Source organism: Salvelinus fontinalis, chromosome 20, assembly GCF_029448725.1.
Source record: "Salvelinus fontinalis isolate EN_2023a chromosome 20, ASM2944872v1, whole genome shotgun sequence".
Lineage (NCBI taxonomy): Eukaryota > Metazoa > Chordata > Actinopteri > Salmoniformes > Salmonidae > Salvelinus > Salvelinus fontinalis.
Genome location: NC_074684.1, coordinates 11,372,579 through 11,394,162, shown reverse-complemented (window position 1 = coordinate 11,394,162; position 21,584 = coordinate 11,372,579). Strand labels below are relative to the sequence as shown.

General features: G+C 44.3%; 1 protein-coding gene and 2 pseudogenes across 1 annotated transcript; 1 reads left to right on the top strand and 2 right to left on the bottom strand.

The window, feature by feature from the left end:
* The window catches only part of LOC129817297 (brain-enriched guanylate kinase-associated protein-like), a 40,448-nt pseudogene extending 36,327 nt beyond the window's left edge, over positions 1-4,121 (top strand).
* A 666-nt stretch (positions 4,122-4,787) lies between these two features.
* On the bottom strand, positions 4,788-7,846 carry LOC129817298 (retinol dehydrogenase 14-like; annotated as a pseudogene).
* A 3,034-nt stretch (positions 7,847-10,880) lies between these two features.
* Positions 10,881-21,458, bottom strand: LOC129817296 (cysteine-rich protein 2-like). The gene is made up of 8 exons (XM_055872392.1): positions 21,233-21,458; positions 15,694-15,788; positions 15,085-15,142; positions 14,775-14,903; positions 14,562-14,630; positions 12,342-12,436; positions 11,888-11,945; positions 10,881-11,754 (listed from the first exon to the last, which is right to left on the bottom strand). Exons 1-8 carry the CDS (start codon positions 21,411-21,413, stop codon positions 11,678-11,680), a joined length of 762 nt encoding a protein of 253 aa, XP_055728367.1. The 5' UTR covers positions 21,414-21,458; the 3' UTR covers positions 10,881-11,677.
* Positions 21,459-21,584: the final 126 nt, after the last annotated feature.

Below are 21,584 nucleotides of genomic sequence, written 5' to 3'. Positions count from 1 at the left end.
GTGTGTGTGTGTGTGTGTGTGTGTGTGTGTGTGTGTGTGTGTGTGTGTGTGTGTGTGTGTGTGTGTGTGTGTGTGTGTGTGTGTGTGTGTGTGTGTGTGTGTGTGTGTGTGTGTGTGTGTGTGTGTGTGTGTGTGTGTGTGTGTGTGTGTGTGTGTGTGTGTGTGTGTGTGTGTGTGTGTGTGTGTGTGTGTGTGTGTGTGTGTGTGTGTGTGTGTGTGTGTGTGTGTGTGTGTGTTTTCCTCTATGGAGTGAAAGAAACAGATAAACTGATGACACCTTGGGCATATACTGTCCACTGCTGCAATGGGGTCAAAGGTTATAGATCTACTTATGTCCTCCAGTCTGTTTGTTTGTGGACTGGAGAGTAATCAAAAGGTTATTAATGGAATGTGGTGCAACACAGAGAAATGATGCATCAGTTTCCAGCCATGATTGAAGTGCGTTAGTCACTTGCTCCACTGCATAACAAGCATGGCTTGCGAGTGGCACAGCGGGCTAAGACACTGCAACTCAGTGCTTGAGGTGTCACTACAGACACCCTGGTTCGAATCCAGGATGTACCACAACCGGCTGTGATTGGGAGTCCCGTAGGGCGGCGCACAATTGGCCCTGCATCGTCCAGGTTAGGCTGGTGTACGCCATTGAAAATGAAAATGTTCTTTGAAAAATTGGCCCTGGAAATATGTGCAAACAATATCTAAATATCTCATGGTAATTGGGTATTTACATTGGTTAAAGCGAATGTGTGATACAACTGCTATGAAAGGATGTTTGTACAAATGTTCAGTTTTGTCTTGGCTCCTTTTAGGCATGAAGCTATAATTAGCTAGCTTCTCATTGCCAATTAACGATAATTGACTAGATTCCTTCTGCAAAAGCTTAATTATTGTTGCTATGGAGAGGCAGAGGCAACAGCAACATATCAAACTAATGATCTCATGATGTACCTATGTTTACCATCCATGAAATAACTCCAGGTTCCACCTCCTCAGTTATAGTTTTCAGTTTCATGCCTGATCTCCATATGGTGCCATAATCAGTATGGTGTTGCTAATGTGTGAAAACAATGTTTGTAGAGTCTGTTTCCTAATTTTTTCATCTTCCATGAACTTCCATGCACTAATCTCATGGTCTGTCTCTGTATCACCATGATCTATACCTCAGTCTCACTCTCTCTCTCTCCCTCTCTCTCCCCCTCTCTCTCTCTCTCTCTCTCTCCCTCTCTCTCTCTCTCTCTCTCTCTCTTTCTCTCTCTCTCTCTCTCTCTCTCTCAGTTGCCTGCTGAATTCCAGGAACGCGTGACCATGCACATGGAGGGCACACCTCTTTGCCACACTGCCTATGCCGATTCCGTCCCTGCCTCCGTCATCGCCAAGGTGCTGGAGAAGCCCGACGAGGCCTGCAGTGGCAGCCAAGCCTCTAGCTCGCCTAGCCCCCAGCTCCAGGACCAAGGCTTCCTCCTGGACACCCTGGACAGAGGTGAGCGCCTGGGCCTCCGGGCAGCCTACAAGTCAGACCTGTACAGCAGCGACACAGCTCTGTACTGCCCGGTTGATCAGAACCGTGAGCGCAGGCCAAGCATGGACCTCCATGGCCAGAGAAAGCTGGTCTACGGGCCCCAGAACTCCACAGATAGTAACCCAGAGGAGGGTCCCTTGTTGGGGCTGAGGTCTGGCTTCTCCCATGAGTGCTTTGCCAAGTTCCCCACCTCTCTGGGCCCCACCTCAGGCAGCTCCTACTCCAGCTTCAGCGGAGGGGGCTCGGACGGCAAGGGCAACGGCCCACCGAGCAGCACGGCCTCCTCTCCCCACCACCACTCCCTCTACATGGACTGGAGAAATGGGGGAGACTATGAGAGGAAGAGTGACTCCTCCTGGGAGAGGGACAGTCCTGGCGGGGGCGGCTTCGCCAAGGTCCACGCTGTCTTCCAGCAGGCCGGCGGAGCACACCACCAGAACGGCAGCTCACCTGTCTACAGCCGCACCATGTCCTCGTGCTTCAGCGAGCCCTACGAACCCCTCCCTCCTTCCTCCTCGCCAAGCGTCGTCTATGGAGACAGCCGCCGCGGCAGTACACTGGCGCCTGAGGAGGAGGAGCTGATTGGCCGCTGGAGGCAGCTGAGTGTGGAGGACCTAAGCGCCCACTCGTACCACTCGCCCGGCCGGGCCTCGCCCTACAGCTTCTCCGAGCAGCACTTCTCCGTTCGGCCCGCCAAGATCCGCCTGGGACCCCTCTACAGCAGCTTCCAGGAAGGGGCAGACTTCTACCAGGCAGGGGTAGGACCCATCATGGAAACCCCGGTGTGCTTCTCCACGCCCAGCCCCCAGTGTAGCCCTGTGGGGGGACTCCGTCAGTCCCATCCGTCCCACAGTCAGCAGGCCCACCAGACCCATCTCTACCGGGGAAAGGAGGACAGCCAGGAGTCAGAGCACAGCCTCTACCACTCAGCAAGCTCCAATGACAGGGAGGGCAGTGTCGGTGTAGCAGGGGCCGGGGGAGGAGGTGGAGGGCAGAACAAGGAGTACCAGGACGTCAGCCCAAACAGCTCCACTGAGTCCCTAAACCAAAGGTCCCTGGAGATGGCTGCCGAGCTGCAGCAGCACTACCAGACCGAGATGCAGCATCCATCGCCCCCCCAGGGCAGTCCACCACCGCCCCCCCAACCACCTTGTCCCCCTCCCCCGCAATACCAAACATTTGGCACGTTAGGACTCTCCAGAAAGGACAGTCTCACCAAAGCCCAGCTGTATGGTACACTTCTGAACTGAGAGAAGAAGGGATTCTCGTCCTCTGACTTACTGGTCTTTCTCTTTCTTCATCTCTTTCCCTGGTGGGATGTGAGGTGAGAGGTCTTGGTGAATCCAGCAAAACACATTGATTAGTGTGAGTCTAGCCGTTCAGTTGAAGGACATTCATTTTGATAGGACATTTGGACAATACAGTAGGTTAAGCATGAATTCATCAGATTGTTGCCACAGCTGTGAAAAACTGACGAAAGTGTGGTTCGCATCACTACAATGAATGTGTAAGATTGTCTGGGTCAGGTGAATTGACAATTAATTACTGTGCCAAATGAGTGAGGAATATAGGAAAAGACTCTGCTACCTTTGGTACATTTGGTACATAAAATAGTGTTTGGAGGTACCAGAGACCACAGTTGCTCCATGTGGATGAAGGAAGTATTTAAAGTAACTGTTGAAATATATAAATATATTTAATTACAACTACAATAATTGAGTGTTCAAAGACATATTTTGTTTGTAGCTGCATTCAAAAGAAAATATAAAACTGATGATTGTAAAGAAATGACTATAATTCAATCAGATGTGGAAACCAACACATTGTAAATATGTCTGGTTAACAGCATCTGCCAATCAAAGAGAGATAGTTGGAATGTTAAAGAAGAATGTCAAAATTGCACATTAAGATTTGTTTATTGTCAATCACAGGCTGAATACTGTGCTGCATTTGTGCAGAGTAAAATATGTATGACAATGGGGCATGGGTTAAGGTTGCAGTACCTTACAGTATAAGAGGTGCCTGGGTAATGGGTTAAAGTTGCAGTACCTTACAGTATAAGAGGTGCCTGGGGAATGGGTTAAAGTTGCAGTACCTTACAGTATAAGAGGTGCCTGGGGAATGGGTTAAAGTTGCAGTACCTTACAGTATAAGAGGTGCCTGGGGAATGGGTTAAGGTTGCAGTACCTTACAGTATAAGAGGTACCTGGGGAATGGGTTAAAGTTGCAGTACTAAGAGATGTTTTTACTCAAAAATAGAGATGCCCCTAGCCTAAACCCGTTTGAGTGCAGCTCCATTGATTCGTTCAGTTTTTGCTTTGACACAATTTTGAAATATCCAGAGCGCTTAAAGAGACCGTTCGAAGTATGTATTATTTTGCTACTGATGGACTTCTTTTGAGATGTAAACACTTGTCTTACCCGTTGATGTTATTTTTGCTCTAAAACCCTTGGAGACGTTTTCCTGTCCCACTCTACCTCAGATTCCTATGCCCATACCCCCATCAAGCAAACACAAATCTGTTTCTATCACACAATGATGCATGTTTCTATATTTCTGTTGTGTTTCATTTAAGCTAATAAAGCACAAACTACACATTTAGATGCTCCAAGGTTTGCTAAAGTGTTTTAGTGTTGGTGTGTGTGTTTGTGTGTGCGTGTGTGTGTGCGTGCGTGTGTATGGAAGATAATAATTATGCCATTTGCTAAAAAGATTGCAGAAACAATATTGTTTTTTAAAAGCATTCAAATCAAACTGTGCACACACATGTAGAGAAACTATCTTTGGATTGTCGACTATTTTGTTCATGTATAGCATAAGCCATACCTCCGCATTGACATTCAAAACACACTCCCCCTCTCACTCACTCACTCTGGAGCGAAAAGGGAATTACTTGAGAGATTACATCTATCCAGAGGAGGGAGCCACCACAGCATCAACGTCGCAACAGCATCCAACTGAATCTGAATCTCGTTGTAAACTTAATTGTTCCTGTGCATCCAGTCACAGCAGAAGGCAACGCATTTACAATTCAAACACTTCATGAGAGGAAAACTGGATTAGGCAACACAACACAACCCCTCCTCTATTCCTTTTTGCCACCGTCAAATGCACGATGCGGTATGCATGAGCTAAGCTGCCTTAGCATTTATATACAGCTGGTGAACTAGATATCCATTTGCTTGCTTTTCAAACCCCCCCGGGGATGTTTCGATAGCACTATAACCAAACATGTAAGCACACATTAAAAGCAAATATGACAGTTTGAGTTTATTTTTACAGGGACAGTGCACATTAATCAACGTTTCAGTAAAAGTGCCGGTTTTAGCCAGCCGGCTAATTTTCAACCGCAGTCCCTGGGCAGGTTATTAAAAACAATTACAATATAGACAATAGCAACATAGAACAAGACATAGCATACAGACATAGCAACATAGGACCAGCAAGACGTAGCATACAGACAGAGCAACATAGAACAAAAAGCAGCGAGACAAAATTCATAAAAGCAACAAAGTGTTTCCACACCTCACAAGTTACAGACAACAGACATGGAAAGCGGCAACACACAGCTAGGGACCATGTTCACAAATCTGATTGACCTTTAGCCATGTCTTCAAGCATTTTGTGAAAGTGTGATATGTGGTGCAGTTATGTGTGTCTGATGGAAGTGTATTCCAGACATGGGAAGCACTCACAGAAAAAGCGGATTTACTAAAGGTGCTTTTCCTTAGGGGAACTACACAGTCACCTCTCATGGCAGACCTTGTGGATCTGTGGACCTTGTGGATCTGCCATATGTTTGGGTTTTCTGTTTAACAAAAATACTGAGTAGAGGGGGAGCCAAGCCATTTAGGATCTTGAATACAAGACATGCATCGGTGTATTGCACAAGATTTTCCCAACTCAGGAGCTCATGCTTTCTGAGGATGTGACAATGATGATGGCTATTGGGCTTCCTATCAAGCACTTTGAGAGCCTGTTTGTAGACAGACTGAATAGGTCTTACTGTTGTACAGCAAGCTTGGGCCCAACTAGTCAAGCAGTATGTTAAGTGGGGGAGTATCATAGATTTGAAGTACAGTTTTGCTACCTCTGTAGTCAAACAATTTCGTATAAATCGGAAATTAGCTAGGTTGAATTTGGTTATTTGAATTACCTTTTTCACATGCTTTTTAAAAGAGAGGTTGGAATCAAGTATGATGCCAAGGTACTTAAAATCAGATACAACCTGGAGCTTCTCCCCTGACACATAGACATCTGGCTCAGTAGCATCTGTTGCCCTCTTTGTGAAGAACATGCAAACAGTTTTTTTCACATTGAGATGCAAACACGAGTCACTGAGCCACTTTGTAGCCTGGACCATTACAGTAGTGAGTTCTTGTGCAGCTTGTTGTTTGCTCTTTGCATGCACATATATCACAGTCCAGCTTCCCTTTGATAATCGCTACTAGGATTTAGCTCCCCTCCACTTTGATTGTGTGAATTTGTGATTATGTAAACACTGGTGAAAAGTACAGTACATATAATCTAGTAGGTTCCTATGGGAACTGGTATACTTAGTTACACATTAATGGAACACTGCATGTAGAAATCCTCAATGGATCTTCTCTGTTTCAGAGGCACATTGATCACATTATTAGCACTCTCGGCATGCACACCTCCAATCCCACTCACACTCAATCCACACAATATTTGCACATCTCTCACAAATGCACACGCACGCACACTAAAACATTGGGAACTTTACCCACTGATCCCAGTTCCAATGAAATCCCAAACAGTCTCAATCAATCATCTCCCAATTCACTTGATTCACAGGGAAAAGTATTTTGGATCGTCTCTAGAAGAGTGTCTGGATCCCAGGTCCCTTACTGAGACTTGATCCCCACCATGCTTTCACTCAGGTTCCACAGCCTCTTGACCGAGTGATCATCCATTACCCTGGGCATCAGCTCCTCGCAATTAGTGAAGCACTTCCCCACCACTCCCTCCATGACGGGCAAACACGCCAGGTAGAGCGGCGTCTAAGCGCCCTCCAGTGGGCTCTTGAAGAAGGCCAGCGAGGCCAGGTAGAGGAGAGGTTTTGCCAGGAAGGGGGATGTAGATGTGCCTCCCCAGCCTGGTCCTCACCATGCCTGGGGAGAGTGTGTTGACCATGACGCCCTCCTCTTCCAGCGCCGGGTCAGCTCACGGGAATATTAGCCAGCTTGCTCTGGCTGTAACAGGACGCTTTGTTGCAGCTGCTCTCACTGGAGTGGTAGTAGAAGTAGAAAATGTTATTATCCCTCAAGGGGAAAATCATCCATAGAAACACAAAAGACATTACACAAGGGTTGTATTCATGAGGCACCAAATTGAAGAAAACTGTCTGAAACAGGAAAGGACTAACCTGAACTCTTGTCAAATAAGAAACTTTCGTTTTTTCATTTTCCGTTGCAAACTGGTTTGTGCTAAGGAATACAATATACACAAAATAACTTCAACAAACCACAACAGTTGAGGTCTTCGAAAGTTGATGCTGCCATACTTGTAGAGATTGGAGGAGACCACCACCACACGGCTGGGGGAGGAGAGCTTGAGGAAGTCCAGGACGAGGTGGGTGAGGAGGAAGTGACCCAGGTGGTTGAACCCCAGCTGCATCTTGAAACCCTCCTCAGTCTTGGTGTAGGGACACTGGTAGATGCCTGCGTTGTAGATGAGCACGTCAACTTTTTGTTCTTCCTAATGTGAGGAGACAGAAGGAAAACAGGCATGTAAGAGGCACACATAGGGAATGATTAGCATGGAGGTTTTGTTTAATGATGGCTGGATGACTGTGTCGTGTTGGTCTCTATATATGTATCTAAATCTATATAATTTGTTATAAACTACAATCATTGCAAGTGATTTCCAGTGAAGGAATTGTAATTAGGATAACTAATCCCTGTACTGAATTTTTTTTAAACTTAATTGACGTTGTTATCTTTTGTAAACAAATACCAAGCGACTGTGTACACACGTGACTGTTTCAGCACGTTGGACAGCACACCATTGCGCACTTTGAAAGGTTACCTTCATTACTAAACACTGGTTTGTGCAGCTTCCGGGCAAAGGCTTTCACTATGCCACTGTTCGTTCCGGTCAAAATGACCGTCTTTCCCTCCATCATATTCCACCCATCATATCTGCCGGGTACCGGAGCAACTGTACCGCTTTCTTCCAGGCGAAAACATTCAGAAACAATGAGCAATATTCCACCACCGACAACAGCGGGCACAAGAATCGCAGCTGACATTACAGCGAGGACTTTAGGTTTCACTTACAAAATATATATGCGTGAGCTAGAGAACTACAACACCCACAATTCTTTGCGGTGTTTTCGCATGGCCATATCCTCGTGACACCTTGCTAAATAAGAAATAGTCGCACCCTGCTGGTAGACAATGGTCTGTATTTGTATTTATTATGGATCACCATGGCAGCAGCTACTCTTCCTGGGGTCCAGCAAAATTAAAGCAGTTATACAATTTTAAAAACATTACAGTATATTTCACAACAGATTTCACAACACATTAAGTGTGTGCCGCTAGTGTACTACCACATATCTACAACACAAAATCCATGTGTACATGTGTGTATAGTACATGTTATCATGTGTGTATGCATAGCTTCCGTCCCTCTCCTCGCCCCATCCTGGGCTCGAACCAGGGACCCTCTGAACACCTCAACCACAGCCACTCACGAAGTATCGTTACCCATCGCGCCAAAAAAGACACGGCCCTTGCAGAGCAAGGGGAACAACTACTTCTAGGACTCGGGACGAGTGACGTCAACGATTGAAACACTATTAGCGCGCACCACCGCTAACTAGCTAGCCATTTCACATCGGCCGCACATGTGTCTATGCCTGTGTGTGTCTCTTCACAGTCCCCACTGTTCCATAAGGTGTATTTTTATCTATCTATTTAAAAAAAATGATTTAAAAAAATCTAATTTTACTGCTTGCATGAGTTACTTGATGTGGAATAGAGTTCCATGTAGTCAGGGCTCTATGTAGTTCTGTGTGCCTCTCATAGTCTGTTCTGGACTTGGGGACTGTGAAGAAACTTCTGGTGGCATGTCTCGTAGGTAATTCATTGGTGTCTGAGCTGTGTGCTAGTAGTTTAAACAGACAGCTCAGTGCATTCAACATGTCAATACTTCTTGATGAAGTCAATCTCTCCTCTACTTTGAGCCACTACTCCCTCCATAGAACTGCACAAACTGACTCTAACCAGAATAGAAAGAGGAGTGGGAGGCCCCGGTGCCAACTGAGCAAGAGGACAAGTACATTAGAGTGTCACTGTTGACGTTGAGACTGATGTTTTGCGGGTACTATTTAATGAAGCTGCCAATTGAGGACTTGTGAGGCATCTATTTCTCAAACTAGACACTCTAATGTACTTGTCCTCTTGCTCAGTTGTGCACCGGGGCCTCCCACTCCTCTTTCTATTCTGGTTAGAGTCAGAATGCACAGTTCTGTGAAGGGAGTAGTACACGGTGTTGTACAAGATCTTCAGTTTCTTGGCAATTTCTCAATTTTGAGCCTGTAATCAAACCCACAAATGCTGATGCTCCAGATACTCAACTAGTCTAAAGAAGGCAAGTTTTATTGCTTCTTTCATCAGAACAACAGTTTTCAGCTGTGCTAACATAATTGCAAAAGGGTTTTCTAATGATCAACTATCCTTTTAAAATGATAAACTTGGATTAGCTAACACAACGTGCCATTGGAACACAGGAGTGATGGTTGCTGATAATGGGCCTCTGTACGTCTATGTAAATATTCCATAAAAAATCTTCAGTTTCCAGCTACAATAGTCATTTACAACATAAACAACGTCTATACTGTATTTCTGATCAATTTGATGTTATTTTAATGGACCAAAAATGAGCTTTTCTTTCCAAAACAAGGACATTTCTATGTGACCTCAAACTTTTGAATGGTAGTGTACGTTAGCCCAACCATCCCAAGGGGGTGGTAACGTACACTACCACTGCTGGTTTGCTTCTGAAGCTAAGCAGGGTTGGTCCTGGTCAGTCCCTGGATGGGAGACCAGATGCTGCTGGAAGTGGTGTTGGAGGGCCAGTAGGAGGCACTCTTTCCTCTGGTCTAAAAAAAACATCCCAATGCCCCAGGGCAGTGATTGGGGACACTGTCCTGTATAGGGTGCCGTCTTTCGGATGGGACGTTAAACGGGTGTCCTGACTCTCTGAGGTCATTAAAGATCCCATGGCACTTATCGTAAGAGTAGGGGTGTTAACCCCGGTGTCCTGGCTAAATTCCCAATCTGGCCCTCAAACCATCATGGTCACCTAATAATCCCCAGTTTATAATTGGCTCATTCATCCCCCTCCTCTCCCCTGTAACTATTCCCCAGGTCGTTGCTGCAAATGAGAACGTGTTCTCAGTCAACTTACCTGGTAAAATAAAAAAATAAAAAAATAAAAAATTCCTGTAGAGGCTGTGTTCTGTTAGACAGGTAACTCTCAATCCACAGTGTAGCAGGGGATGTAAAGCCATAACACATATGTTTTTTCCAGCAGCAGATTATGATCGATAATGTCAAAAGCTGCAATGAATTCTAACAAAACAGCTCCCACAATCTTTTTATTATCAATTTCTCTCAGCCAATCATCAGTAATTTGTGTAGGTGCCATACATGTTGAATGCCCTTCCCTATAAGTGCACTGAAAATCGGTTGTTAATTTGTTTACTGTGAAATAGCGTTGTCATTTTCTCCCAAAGTTTACTAAGGGTTGGTAACAGGCTGATTGGTTGGTTGTTTGAGCCAGTAAAGAGTGCTTTGCTATTCTTCGGTAGCGGAATGACTTTTGCTTCCCTCCAGGCCTGAGGGCACAAACTTTCCTGGAGGCTTAGATTGAACAGATGGCAACTAGTAAAGGCAATATTGTACGCTATCATCCTCAGTAAATTTCCACCCACGTTATCAGACCCAAGAGGCTTGTCATTGTTGCTAGACAACAATAATTGCTTTTCCTCTTCCACACTCACTTTACGGAATTCAACATTTCAATGCTTGTCATGCCCAAGTTTGCTAACCTTGCCAATGAAAAAAACATGAAAGTAGTTGGCAATATCAGTGGGTTTTGTGATGAGTGAGCCATCTGATTCAATGAATGATAGGGCCGAGTTTGCCTTTTTGCCCAAAATTTCATTTAAGGTGCTCCAAAGCTTTTTACTATAATTCTTTATATCAGATATCTTTAAATAATGTATCTTTGTCTGAGTTGTAGCCTACACTGTAATAACTACCAATATGTAACAGGTTCCTGTAAATAACCCTTTACACTTTTCCCCAAATAAGACACAAAACAATCTTTCATGTTCTCACAACTTTATTGTAGAAAATCTCTGATGACCCATGTTCTTAAGTAACACACACACCTTTGATGCACAACCAACAGCAATAGGCTAACAATAATGCACATTCCTAGGATGCTCTATCTATTCTGTTTCTACACTATCATCCTGTTCTCCTAGACGCAGGGTGAACTTGGCAAGAACATACTGAATAGGCCTATAGCAGAAAGCTTGGAAATCATCATGCCAGTTGTGTATGCCATGTATTTGCAGGTGCACAGGTAAATGACATTATTTTCAGGGAATGAAAAATAGAAGGCCGACCCCCACCTCATCTTTCCCTCACTAGGTCTGTGCTGTACTGTGTAGAGTCAAACCATATGGTGGCTTTCATTTAATACACATTGTACTGGTCATCTTACACACACTTCTGCTGATTTGGCATCTTGGAGAGACATGAACAACGAGGAAGGGGACATCGATGAACCTACTGTACATTTCACAGGGGAGATGTTCGCTAAAAAAGATTCATCGCAATACAAAAAGTAGAGGTATAAATAATCTAGAAATACAAGTGAACATTCTAAATATCCATTCTTGTGAGTTAAGCCTACAATGTGTACTATTTGACACTTGGTTTCTGTAGATGCTGAATAACCTAATGGAGAGGCAGAGTAGAAAGTGTAGGGACAGGTTGGAAATACAGATATACTCAGCCTATCTAAGACTGGGGATAGTAACAAGGCATGAGGTGAGAGAGCCAATGCTGAAGAGGTCTGGCTGGAGGAGGAGGTGGTGGGGGATATGGGTAAACTCAAGGCTGGGCCTCAGTCTCTGCCTCAGCGCTGGGTTCATCGTAGATGTAGCTCCCAACACCTCCGGTGTTCACCCCTGGAATGGAACAATGGACATCTGACTATGGTGATATCTATGAAATATCATAATACATGTAAAAGCATAGCAATAGGGTGGTTGGTCTTTCATATGGCTAAGATGAAGAAAGTCTTGAGTGAGTATAGCATACCTTTGGGCCCAAACAGGGTGGCATAACACGGTTTGTGGCAGTAGGGCTGCCCATCATGCTGAAACAGAATGAAATTAATAGAATTTACTGTACCCAGACAGTTCCTGCCACATTCAATATAATTACTAGAACTGCACTACGTTGCACTCCCACTGTAAATTGTACATTTTATAAGTATATTCTCTGTACATTTTCAACTGTAAATTTGCATACTCTCTTGCATAAGTAATTGTTCTTTGTTTATTGTATTTATTTTGTATGTACTGTATGTAGATTATGTGTTGACTGTCTATCACTAGCAGCACCTTCCCACGAAGTCAAATTCCGAGTATGTGGAAAATGTCATTCAGATTCAGAGAGCACAGACAGGGGATCTCCTTAAATCTTTCTATTTTCTCTCCTTTCTCCACATCTCCCTCTTTCCTACCCCTTCTTCCTGTTTTCTGTCTCTCACCTCTGCGTGGCTTCCTGGGGCCAGGGTCTTGCAGCATCTCTCACAGCGCAGACAGGGTCGATGCCAGTCCTTACCCAGGGACGTTACCTTCTCAGCTGCACATACAAGCAGGCGCACGCACACACAATTTCAGGCATATCACCATGGAAACAACATTCCTCTAGTACTTACAGTTGCCAGCCACCATGTGCATTGTAGACACACACTCACATACACATACACAGATATATGATACACAGATACAGATACATGATACACAGACACATGATACATACAGATACACAAATTCTTCAAAGTAGCCACCCTTTGCCTTGATGACAGCTTTGCTCACTCTTGGCCTTCTCTCAACCAGCTTCATGAGGAATGCTTTTCCAACAGTCTTGAAGGATTTCCCACATATGCTGATCCCTTGTTGGCTGCTTTTCCTTCACTCTGCGGTCCAACTCATTCCAAACCATCTAAATTTGGTTGAGATCGGGTGATTGTGGAGGCCAGGTCATCTGATGCAGCACTCCATCACTCTTTTTCTTGGTCAAATAGCCCTTACACAGCCTGGAGGTGTGTTTTGGGTCATTGTCCTGTTGAAAAACAAATGATAGTCCCACTAAGCGTAAACCAGATGGGATGGCGTATCGCTGCAGAATGCTGTGGTAGCCATGCTGGTTAAGTGTGCCTTGAAATCTAAATAAATCACTGACAGTGTAATCAGCAAAGCACCCCCACACCACCACACCTCCTCCTCCATGCTTCACGGTGGGAACCACACATCATCCGTTCACCTATTCTGCGTCTCACAAATACACGGTGGTTGGAACCAAAAATCTCAAATTTGGACTCATCAGACCAAATGACAGATTTCCACCGGTCTAATGACCATTGCTCGTGTTTCTTGTCCCAAGCAAGTCTCATCTTCTTATTGGTGTCCTTTAGTAGTGGTTTATTTGCAGAAATCCGATCATGAAGGCTTGATTCAAGCAGTCTCCTCTGAACAGTTGATGTTGAGATGTGTCTGTTACCTGAACTCTGTGAAGCATATATTTGGGCTGCAATCTGAGGCTGGTAACTCTAATGAACCTATCCTCTGCAGCAGAGGTAACACTGGATCTTCCTTTCCTGTGGCGGTCCACATGAGAGCCAGTTTCATCATAGCACTTGATGGTTTTTGAGACTGCACTTGAAGAAACTTTAAAAGTTCTTGAAATATTCCGTATTGACTTACCTTCATGTCTTAAAGTAATGATGTACTGTCATTTATCTTTGCTTATTTGAGCTGTTCTTGCCATAATATGGACGGTCTTTTACCAAATAGGGCTATCTTCCAGGCTGTATCACATCCGGCCGTGATTGGGAGACCCGCACAACCGGCCCAGCATTATCCGGGTTTGGCCGGGGTAGGCCATCATTATAAATAAGAATTTGTTCTTAACTGACTTGCCTAGTTAAATCAAGTTTAAATATATATATATATACCACCCCTACTTTGTCACAGCACAACTGATTGGCTCAAACGCATTAGGAAGGAAAGAAATTCCACAAATTTACTTTGACAAGGCACACCTGTTAATTGAAATGCATTCCAGGTGACTACCTTGTGAAGCTGGTTGAAAGAATGCCAAGACTGTGCAAAGCTGTCATCAAGGCAAAAGGTGGCTACTTTGAAGAATCTCAAATATAACATATATTTTGATTTGTTTCACACTTTTTTGTTACTACATAATTCCATATGTGTTATTTCATAGTTTTGATATCTTCACTATTATTCAACAATGTAGAAAATAGTAAAAATTAAGAAAAACCCTTGAATGAGTGGCACGTTTACTCCCGCTCCCCCTCTCCGGCGCATCGGAATCGCCAGTTGTCTCATAATATGCACACCTGCCGCCATCATTACGCACACCTGCCACCTCATGACACTCACCTGGACTCCATCACCTTCCTGATTATCTCCCCTATATCTGTCACTCCCCTTGGTTCTTTCCCGAGGCGTTATGACTCAGTGTCTGTTTCATGTCTGTATGCTGTTAGTATTTCTTGTTTTGTACTATGTTCTATTTATTATTCAATTTGCACTCCCTGTACTTGCTTCCAGCCTCCCAGCGTAAATGTTACAAGTAGGTGTGTCCAAACTTTTGACTCGTACTGTACATACACAGATACATACACAGATGCATACACATAGGCACATACAAAATGACGTGGACAATAACATAACAGGCTTACCGAAATACACTGTCTTGCTGCATCTTGGACATTTACTGGGCTCTCCAGAAAAAGTGGAGAAGCTTGCAGCTGTGTCAGAAAGAGATGGAGGAGAACAGGACTGTTACACAACCAGTGGTCAAAACACACTGAATACCCTCTCCATATGGGATAACATATGACAGTAGCTCTATCCTTCTTTTTTGAGTTTTATTTTTCTGTCATGTTCCTTACCCTTCACTGGGCCTCTGGCGTGAGCTTTCTTCTCCTCGAATTTGGCCCCTGTTTCTGTGGAAACGCTGGCAGGGGTATCGTTAACGGGAGCCTCATAGACGTAAGAGCCAGCACCTCCTATGTTCACACCTACAGAGAGAGAGGCTTTATTACATACTGTGCGAGCACATTAACCAAAGCGGTTTCCTTTTATGAGACTCTGGAGAAGTATAAATTAGGCCGATCTTAAGGGCTCACTGTAATTAAACACTTTATTAGCACATAAGCACAAAAGAAAATAATGGCTGACTATAAAGTTCATGTATTTCACCTTTTGGTCCAAAGAGGGCAGCATAGCATGGCTTGTGGCAGTAAGGTGTTCCATCATGCTGTGAACAGAAGGAAAGACAATGAGCAAAAGTATCTGGGAACAAACACATTGGACTGTGTTGGGCTTCGTTTTGGTATTAAACTCAAGTCAAAAATAGCCCTATAACATATTGATGTCCATTCCAGTATTGAGGGCTGCATGACTGACTTGAGTTTAAAATGGCTGATGTAGCTTTGGAGGGATCTTTGGATCTATTAAACAAATATTCCACAAATAAGAGAGGAACCCAATGGATTTCAGATTGCACTGTACACTACACGTAAAACCACATCCTTTAGTAGCCTGTATGAACCTCAATAGAAGCCAATCCTATCTGTTCGTAACTGGCCTAGCCTCCTGTACAGTACTGTACAGTGCACATATTGATGAATAGGCTATGTCAGAATGCTGATACTCTCCCCATGAGGCCCTAACCCTCTCTAACCCTCCCAGAGATCTATGGTAACAGAGGCAAAAATGTCTGCAGTTACTCCTCTCTATTGTACACAAAGCCCCCTGTGGTTGTCCACTGACGGTCTCTGTGTGGGGTAAGCTACCGACTCCTCTTACTTCAGCATGGCCCCCTGGGTTCAGGGTCTTGTTGCAGCGCTCACATTTCAGACAGAACTTGTGCCAGTCTTTCCCCAGGGATGTCACCTTCTCCGCTGGGGGGAGGAGAGACAGAGACAGAGAGGGGGGGGGGGGGGGGGGGGGGTGTTACATTACTGTAGAGGAAAAGGACATGTTGTGGTTGCATTTACACATGTAGATGTCAATTGAGTATGAAATGCTACAGAGTGAGCTAGTTCAGTAGGGAAGAACATTTCTCTGGCGGTTGGATTGTGTTAGTCATTCATTTCATCATCCACCGAAACCACACCCTGTCCATTGCCTTCTGAACGGAAGTCTGGTTATCTCTGTTGTACAGAGGAGTAGATTCTCTTTCATGTTGATGATAATGTTATATTGATTCCACCATTTTCTCCACGTCTCCATTGTGCCTCCAGTCTTTTCTGGTCAGTGTATCTTTTGGTGTCTGGCCCCCCGCTGTGCCAGACTTACCCATAGCATGAGTCACCATTGTAATTCAAAAGCCTGTTTCATATCTCAAATCCCAAAGCCTCTGCCCCACTTCTGTCCGTTCCGCCTGGCCATCATTCTGTCAGACACACACACGCCCACACTGGCACGCATGCACAGTCACAATCTGCCTGCAAATTAAGACTACAGTAAAAGAGGAGATAATATGCTGAAAATGCTTCCCGTCCAATGTCTAATGCCTTTCCCTGGTTGCTGTGGGATTGCAAGGAGAGAGAGAGAGGACATAGAACAAGCTACTCAATGAGGCTTTTATCTCTAACCTCTGTTAGATATAGCCCAGAATACCGAGGCAGGCCACATGCCTCTGGCACACCCAGATATCCCATCCTTTTTAGACTGGCGACCTGTCACTAATGCAAGATAGAGTTAAGTGGGAGGCAGTGACCACATAGTCACCTCGGCAGACAGACAATAGCCACTTTGCTTTGAGAGTGAGAAAGAAAAAAGTGAGAAAGAAAGAGGGAAGGCTGTGGGGGTTGTTCAGTCTAAATAATTAAGGTTGATTAAGGGTATTTTGTTTCCCCTCTGGTACAATATGTGACTATCTCACCCTGTATCTGTTGATGAAATCCATCCAGTAGCAGTGTGAGAGCAGGACTCTATGGCAGGATCCCGAATGGCATCCAAGGGTTCCTTGGATGTCGCCATAGGAGAACCCTTTTTGGTTCCAGGTAGAACCCTTTTCGGTTCCAGGTAGAGCCCTTCTGGGTTCCGCAGAAAACTCTGTGAAAAGGGTTCTACCTGAAACCCAAAAGGGGTCTACCTGGAACTAAAAAGGGTTCTCCAAAGTGTTATTCTATGGGGACAGCCAAATAATACACATGGCCTAGCATTCTCCTGCAGAATGTCTTGAGAATTAATTTTCCCGTCAACGATAGTGGGCTGTCCGGGCCCTGGGGCATTCTCCCTCCACCATGCTTTACAGTTGGGATGGAGTTTTGATATTGGTGTGCTGTGCCTTTTTTTTCTCCACACACAGTGGTGTGTGTTCCTTCCAAACAACTCAACTGTAGTTTCATCTGTCCACAGAATATTTTGCCCGGAGCATCCAGCTGCACTTTTGCAAACTTCAGACGTGCAGCAATGTTTTTTTTGGACAGCAGTGGCTTCTTCCGTGGTGTCCTCCTATGAACACCATTCTGTTTAGTGTTTTGCATATCGTAGACTCGTCAACAGAGATGTCAGCATGTTCCAGAGATTTCTCTAAGTCTTTAGCTGACTCTCTAGGATTCTTCTTAAACTCAATTTTTGTGAGTGTCTTTCATAGCGCAAGACAGCTCTAACCAACGTCTCCAATCTCGTCTCATTGATTGGACTCCAGGTTAGCTGACTCCTGACTCCAATTAGCTTTTGGAGAAGTCATTAGCCGAGGGGTTCACATACTTTTTCCAACCTACACTGTGAATGTTTAAATGATGTATTCAATAAAGACAAGAAAAATACAATAATTTGTGTGCTATTAGTTTAAGCACACTATGTTTGTCTATTGTTGTGACTTAGATGAAGATCAGATCAAATTTGATGAACAATTTATGCAGAAATCCAGGTAATTCTAAAGGGTTCACATACTTTTTCTTGCCACTGTACTGTTATAATCTCCACCCGGCGCACATCCAGAAGAGGACTGACCACCCCTCAGAACCTGGTTTCTCTCTAGGTTTCTTCCTAGGTTCCTGCCTTTTGAGTTTTTTTCCAGCCACCGTGCTCCTACATCTGCATTGCTTGCTGTTTGGGGTTTTAGGCTGGGTTTCTGTATAGCACTTTGTGACATCTGCTGATGTAAAAGGGGCTTTATAAATACATTTGATTGAATAACCCTTTTAGGTTCTAGATAGCACCTTTTTTTTCAAAGAGTGTTTTCCCTATTTAGTGCACCACATAGGCAACAGGGTACCATTGGGGGCACAGGCTATGACTCTGACAGTCAGGGAGGATGGAGGATTATTATCAGCTTTCATGGACAGGAACAGCAACTAAATGACACATGAAGTCAGTACAGTTTCAGAGATATGGCTGATGACGATTATGCAATGGCCCAGATTAGAGTGTTGAAATGAGAGAGGAGATCTTGTGGGAGCCGAATCAAAGACTAGGAGTTACGCAACGTACATCAAACATCATCTAAACTCCTGAGGCAAAAGGACTCAGAGAGAATATGCAGTATTTCATAATGAGAGTGGGAGTAGAGAAGTAAACACTGCAGATTTAGCAGCACTCAATGATCGCATCAAAGCAGACACGGACTTTAGAAATGAGGAGCCTCAGGCGGCAGCGTGTGAATATGCGAATAAACACAAAGAGAGTGGCATTGCCCTCTTTTTTGGTGACACGCTACACAAGCACGGGTCAGAGGGACATTCCATAAGGGAAAGTATTAAGATAATAGACAGTAAGCAGATTTCAAGTTTTATCCGGTATTCATTCATTCATTTATTACCAGATAGAAAGCCCAAGACATTGCCCATTCTGGGCTAATTAGGTAAGAAGAAACAGATGCTTCAAGATGAAGGAAAAGTGTTGCGAGGAGGTTTCCAGAGGTTTTATTCTGATGCACTGCCGATGACTATCATAGACCTACACTTACTGTTTTAACTCATGAAAAATAGTGTAATATAGTCTAAGAAGAACTATCAAAACAATCTCTTTCTTTGATCGTTTCTTTTGTTTTACTATTGTGTATAGGGGCCTACTTTTTACAGGGGAGTGGGAAATAAATAACAGAGACTAGATTGAATCATGTATGTTTCAACATACAGTAGGCCTACAGCCAGGTCTGGTAGGCCGTATGAGAGAACATGTTGAATCGGCTTGTCGTTTATAGTGTCTCGGACTCTATAAACATGCACACTCTGCCATTGGTTTGGTTGGTCGGCTGGCCACTCCATTTCCTTCTTTGGGAGCTGTCCATGCCAGTTAGTGCTGAAATCAGATTCTTAATGTTCTCCAGAGATACACTATATATACAAAAGTATGTGGACACCCCTTCATATTAGTGGATTCGGCTATTTCAGCCACAACTGTTGCTGACGTGAATAAAATTGAGCACACAGCCATCAATCTCCATTGACAGACATTGGCAGTAGAATGGCCTTATTGAAGAGCTCAGACTTGCAACGTGGCACCATCATAGGATGTAAGTGTAAGTGCTGTAAGTGCTGTTATTGTGAAGAGGAAACGTCTAGGAGCAACAACAGCTCAGCCACAAAGTGGTAGGTCACACAAGCTCACAGAATGGGACCGACGAGTGCTGAAGCGCGAAGCGTGCAAAAATCATCTGTCCTCGGTGGCAACACTCACTGCCGAGTTCCAAACTGCCTCTGGAAGCCACGTCAGCATAAGAACTGTTTATCGGGAGCTTCATGAAATGGGTTTCCATGGCCGAGCAGCTGCACACAAGCCTGAGATTACCATGCGCAATGCCAAGCGTTGGCTGGAGTGGAGTAAAGCTTGTCGCCATTGGACTCTGGAGCAGTGGAAACGCGTTCTCTGGAGTGATGAATCACGCTTCACCATCTGGCAGTCTGAAGGATGAATCTGGGTTTGGCAGATGCCAGGAAAACACTACCTCCCCCAATGCGTAGTGTCAACTGTAAAGTTTGGTGGAGGAGGAATAATGGTCTGGGGCTGTTTTTCATGGTTCGGGCTAGGCCCCTTAGTTCCAGTAAACGGAAATCTTAACCCTACAGCATACAATGATATTCTAAACAATTATGTGCTTCCAACTTTGTGGCAACAGTCTGGGGAATGCCCTTTCCTGTTTCAGCATGACAATGCCCCCGTACACAAAGTGAGATCCATACAGAAATGTTTTTTCGAGATCAGTGTGGAAGAACTTGACTGGCCTGCACAAAGCCCTGACCTCAACCCCATCGATCACCTTTGGGATGAATTGAAACGCTGACTGCGAGCCAGGCCTAATCGTCCAACATCAGTGCCCGACCTCACAAATGCTCTTGTGGCTGAATTGAAGCAAGTCCCTGCAGCAATGTTCCAACATCTAGCGGAAAGCCTTCCCAGAATGGAGGCTGTTATAGCAGCAAATGGGAACCAACTCCATATTAATGCCCATGACTTTTGAATGAGATTTTCGACAAGCAGGCATCCACATACTTTTGATCATGTAGGCCAGGGCAAAGTCAATGCAACAAATTAATTATTTATATGGAAGGTAGGGCCTATCTATCAGCACAGCAGCATGCCTAATTAATTGGTTTAGCTCAATCTGATTATTGTGCCAAGCAGCTAGGCTGGCTATCTCAATTATTTTAAAACCATGAACACATTCCCTGAATAGGCCTACTGTAAATAGGCTATCAGTCAAGGAGAAATGTATTACTTTTAAATCCATCTAATAGCCATCAATGGAAAAGGCTGCTTATGTCATTAATCTGGGGACAGATGTTTTCACTTCAGGCTATATCCCTCCAAAACCCAACTGGTCAGTTGCAGGTTAGCGGTGTGCGCTGAAAGTAGACTTGGCCCTCACCCGTCTGCAGGGCGTTGTACTGGACTGATATTACGAATATTTTCACTGTTCTGATCGATGTATAGGCTAGCCAATACTCGTGGGACGTAGGTTTCTTATATGTCCTGATGAAGGAAGAAATGATCCCACCTCCTTGCATGGTTTAAGCAGATGTAGGCTATACCACACATCACTTCCGAAGTCATGTACAATCAGAGACCCGGGCCTAATTGGTTTAGTCTATATAGGCACGCTAGGCTGACGCCGCCATACCTAAAGTAAATAGCCTACTGGTTCATTCTAATAAAATAGATCAAAGGCAGTACAATTTCCAATTAGGTCTTCCCCAATCTGTAGGCTAATATTGTCTAGGCTTACTGTATAATTATAATGTGACAGTGGGTTTATATTTTTAAAAACAATAGCTGTAACGGTGTCTACGATAGCCTAAGTAATTAGGCCTACATAGCACACTCGGGGGGGTTTCCATACACTACAGACATGGGATGATAGGCTATATGATCATATGAAAAATGCACTTACCAAAATAAACCGTCTTGTCGCATTTAGGACATTTCGATGCCATGTTCCATATATTCTGGACTAATGCCTGGAGACGAGAGAATATGATATCCTTTTTCTTTTTAATTGAGCAATTTGAATCGACGATTTCCCCCCTAGATTTTATTGATGGGCAAGTGGAAATAGCAGGCTGCATCCCCATACATTATTCTGCTAAATTTACATAGCCCCTCCTCTATGATGACGTAAGAGCTGCTGATTCTGGCCTCGTCCCAATACTGTAAATGGCTCCTTTGGCTACTGCACAGCAGACTAGAACCTAATCCACGAGGACAGAGATTTAACATAAACGTTATACATATTTAAACCAAAA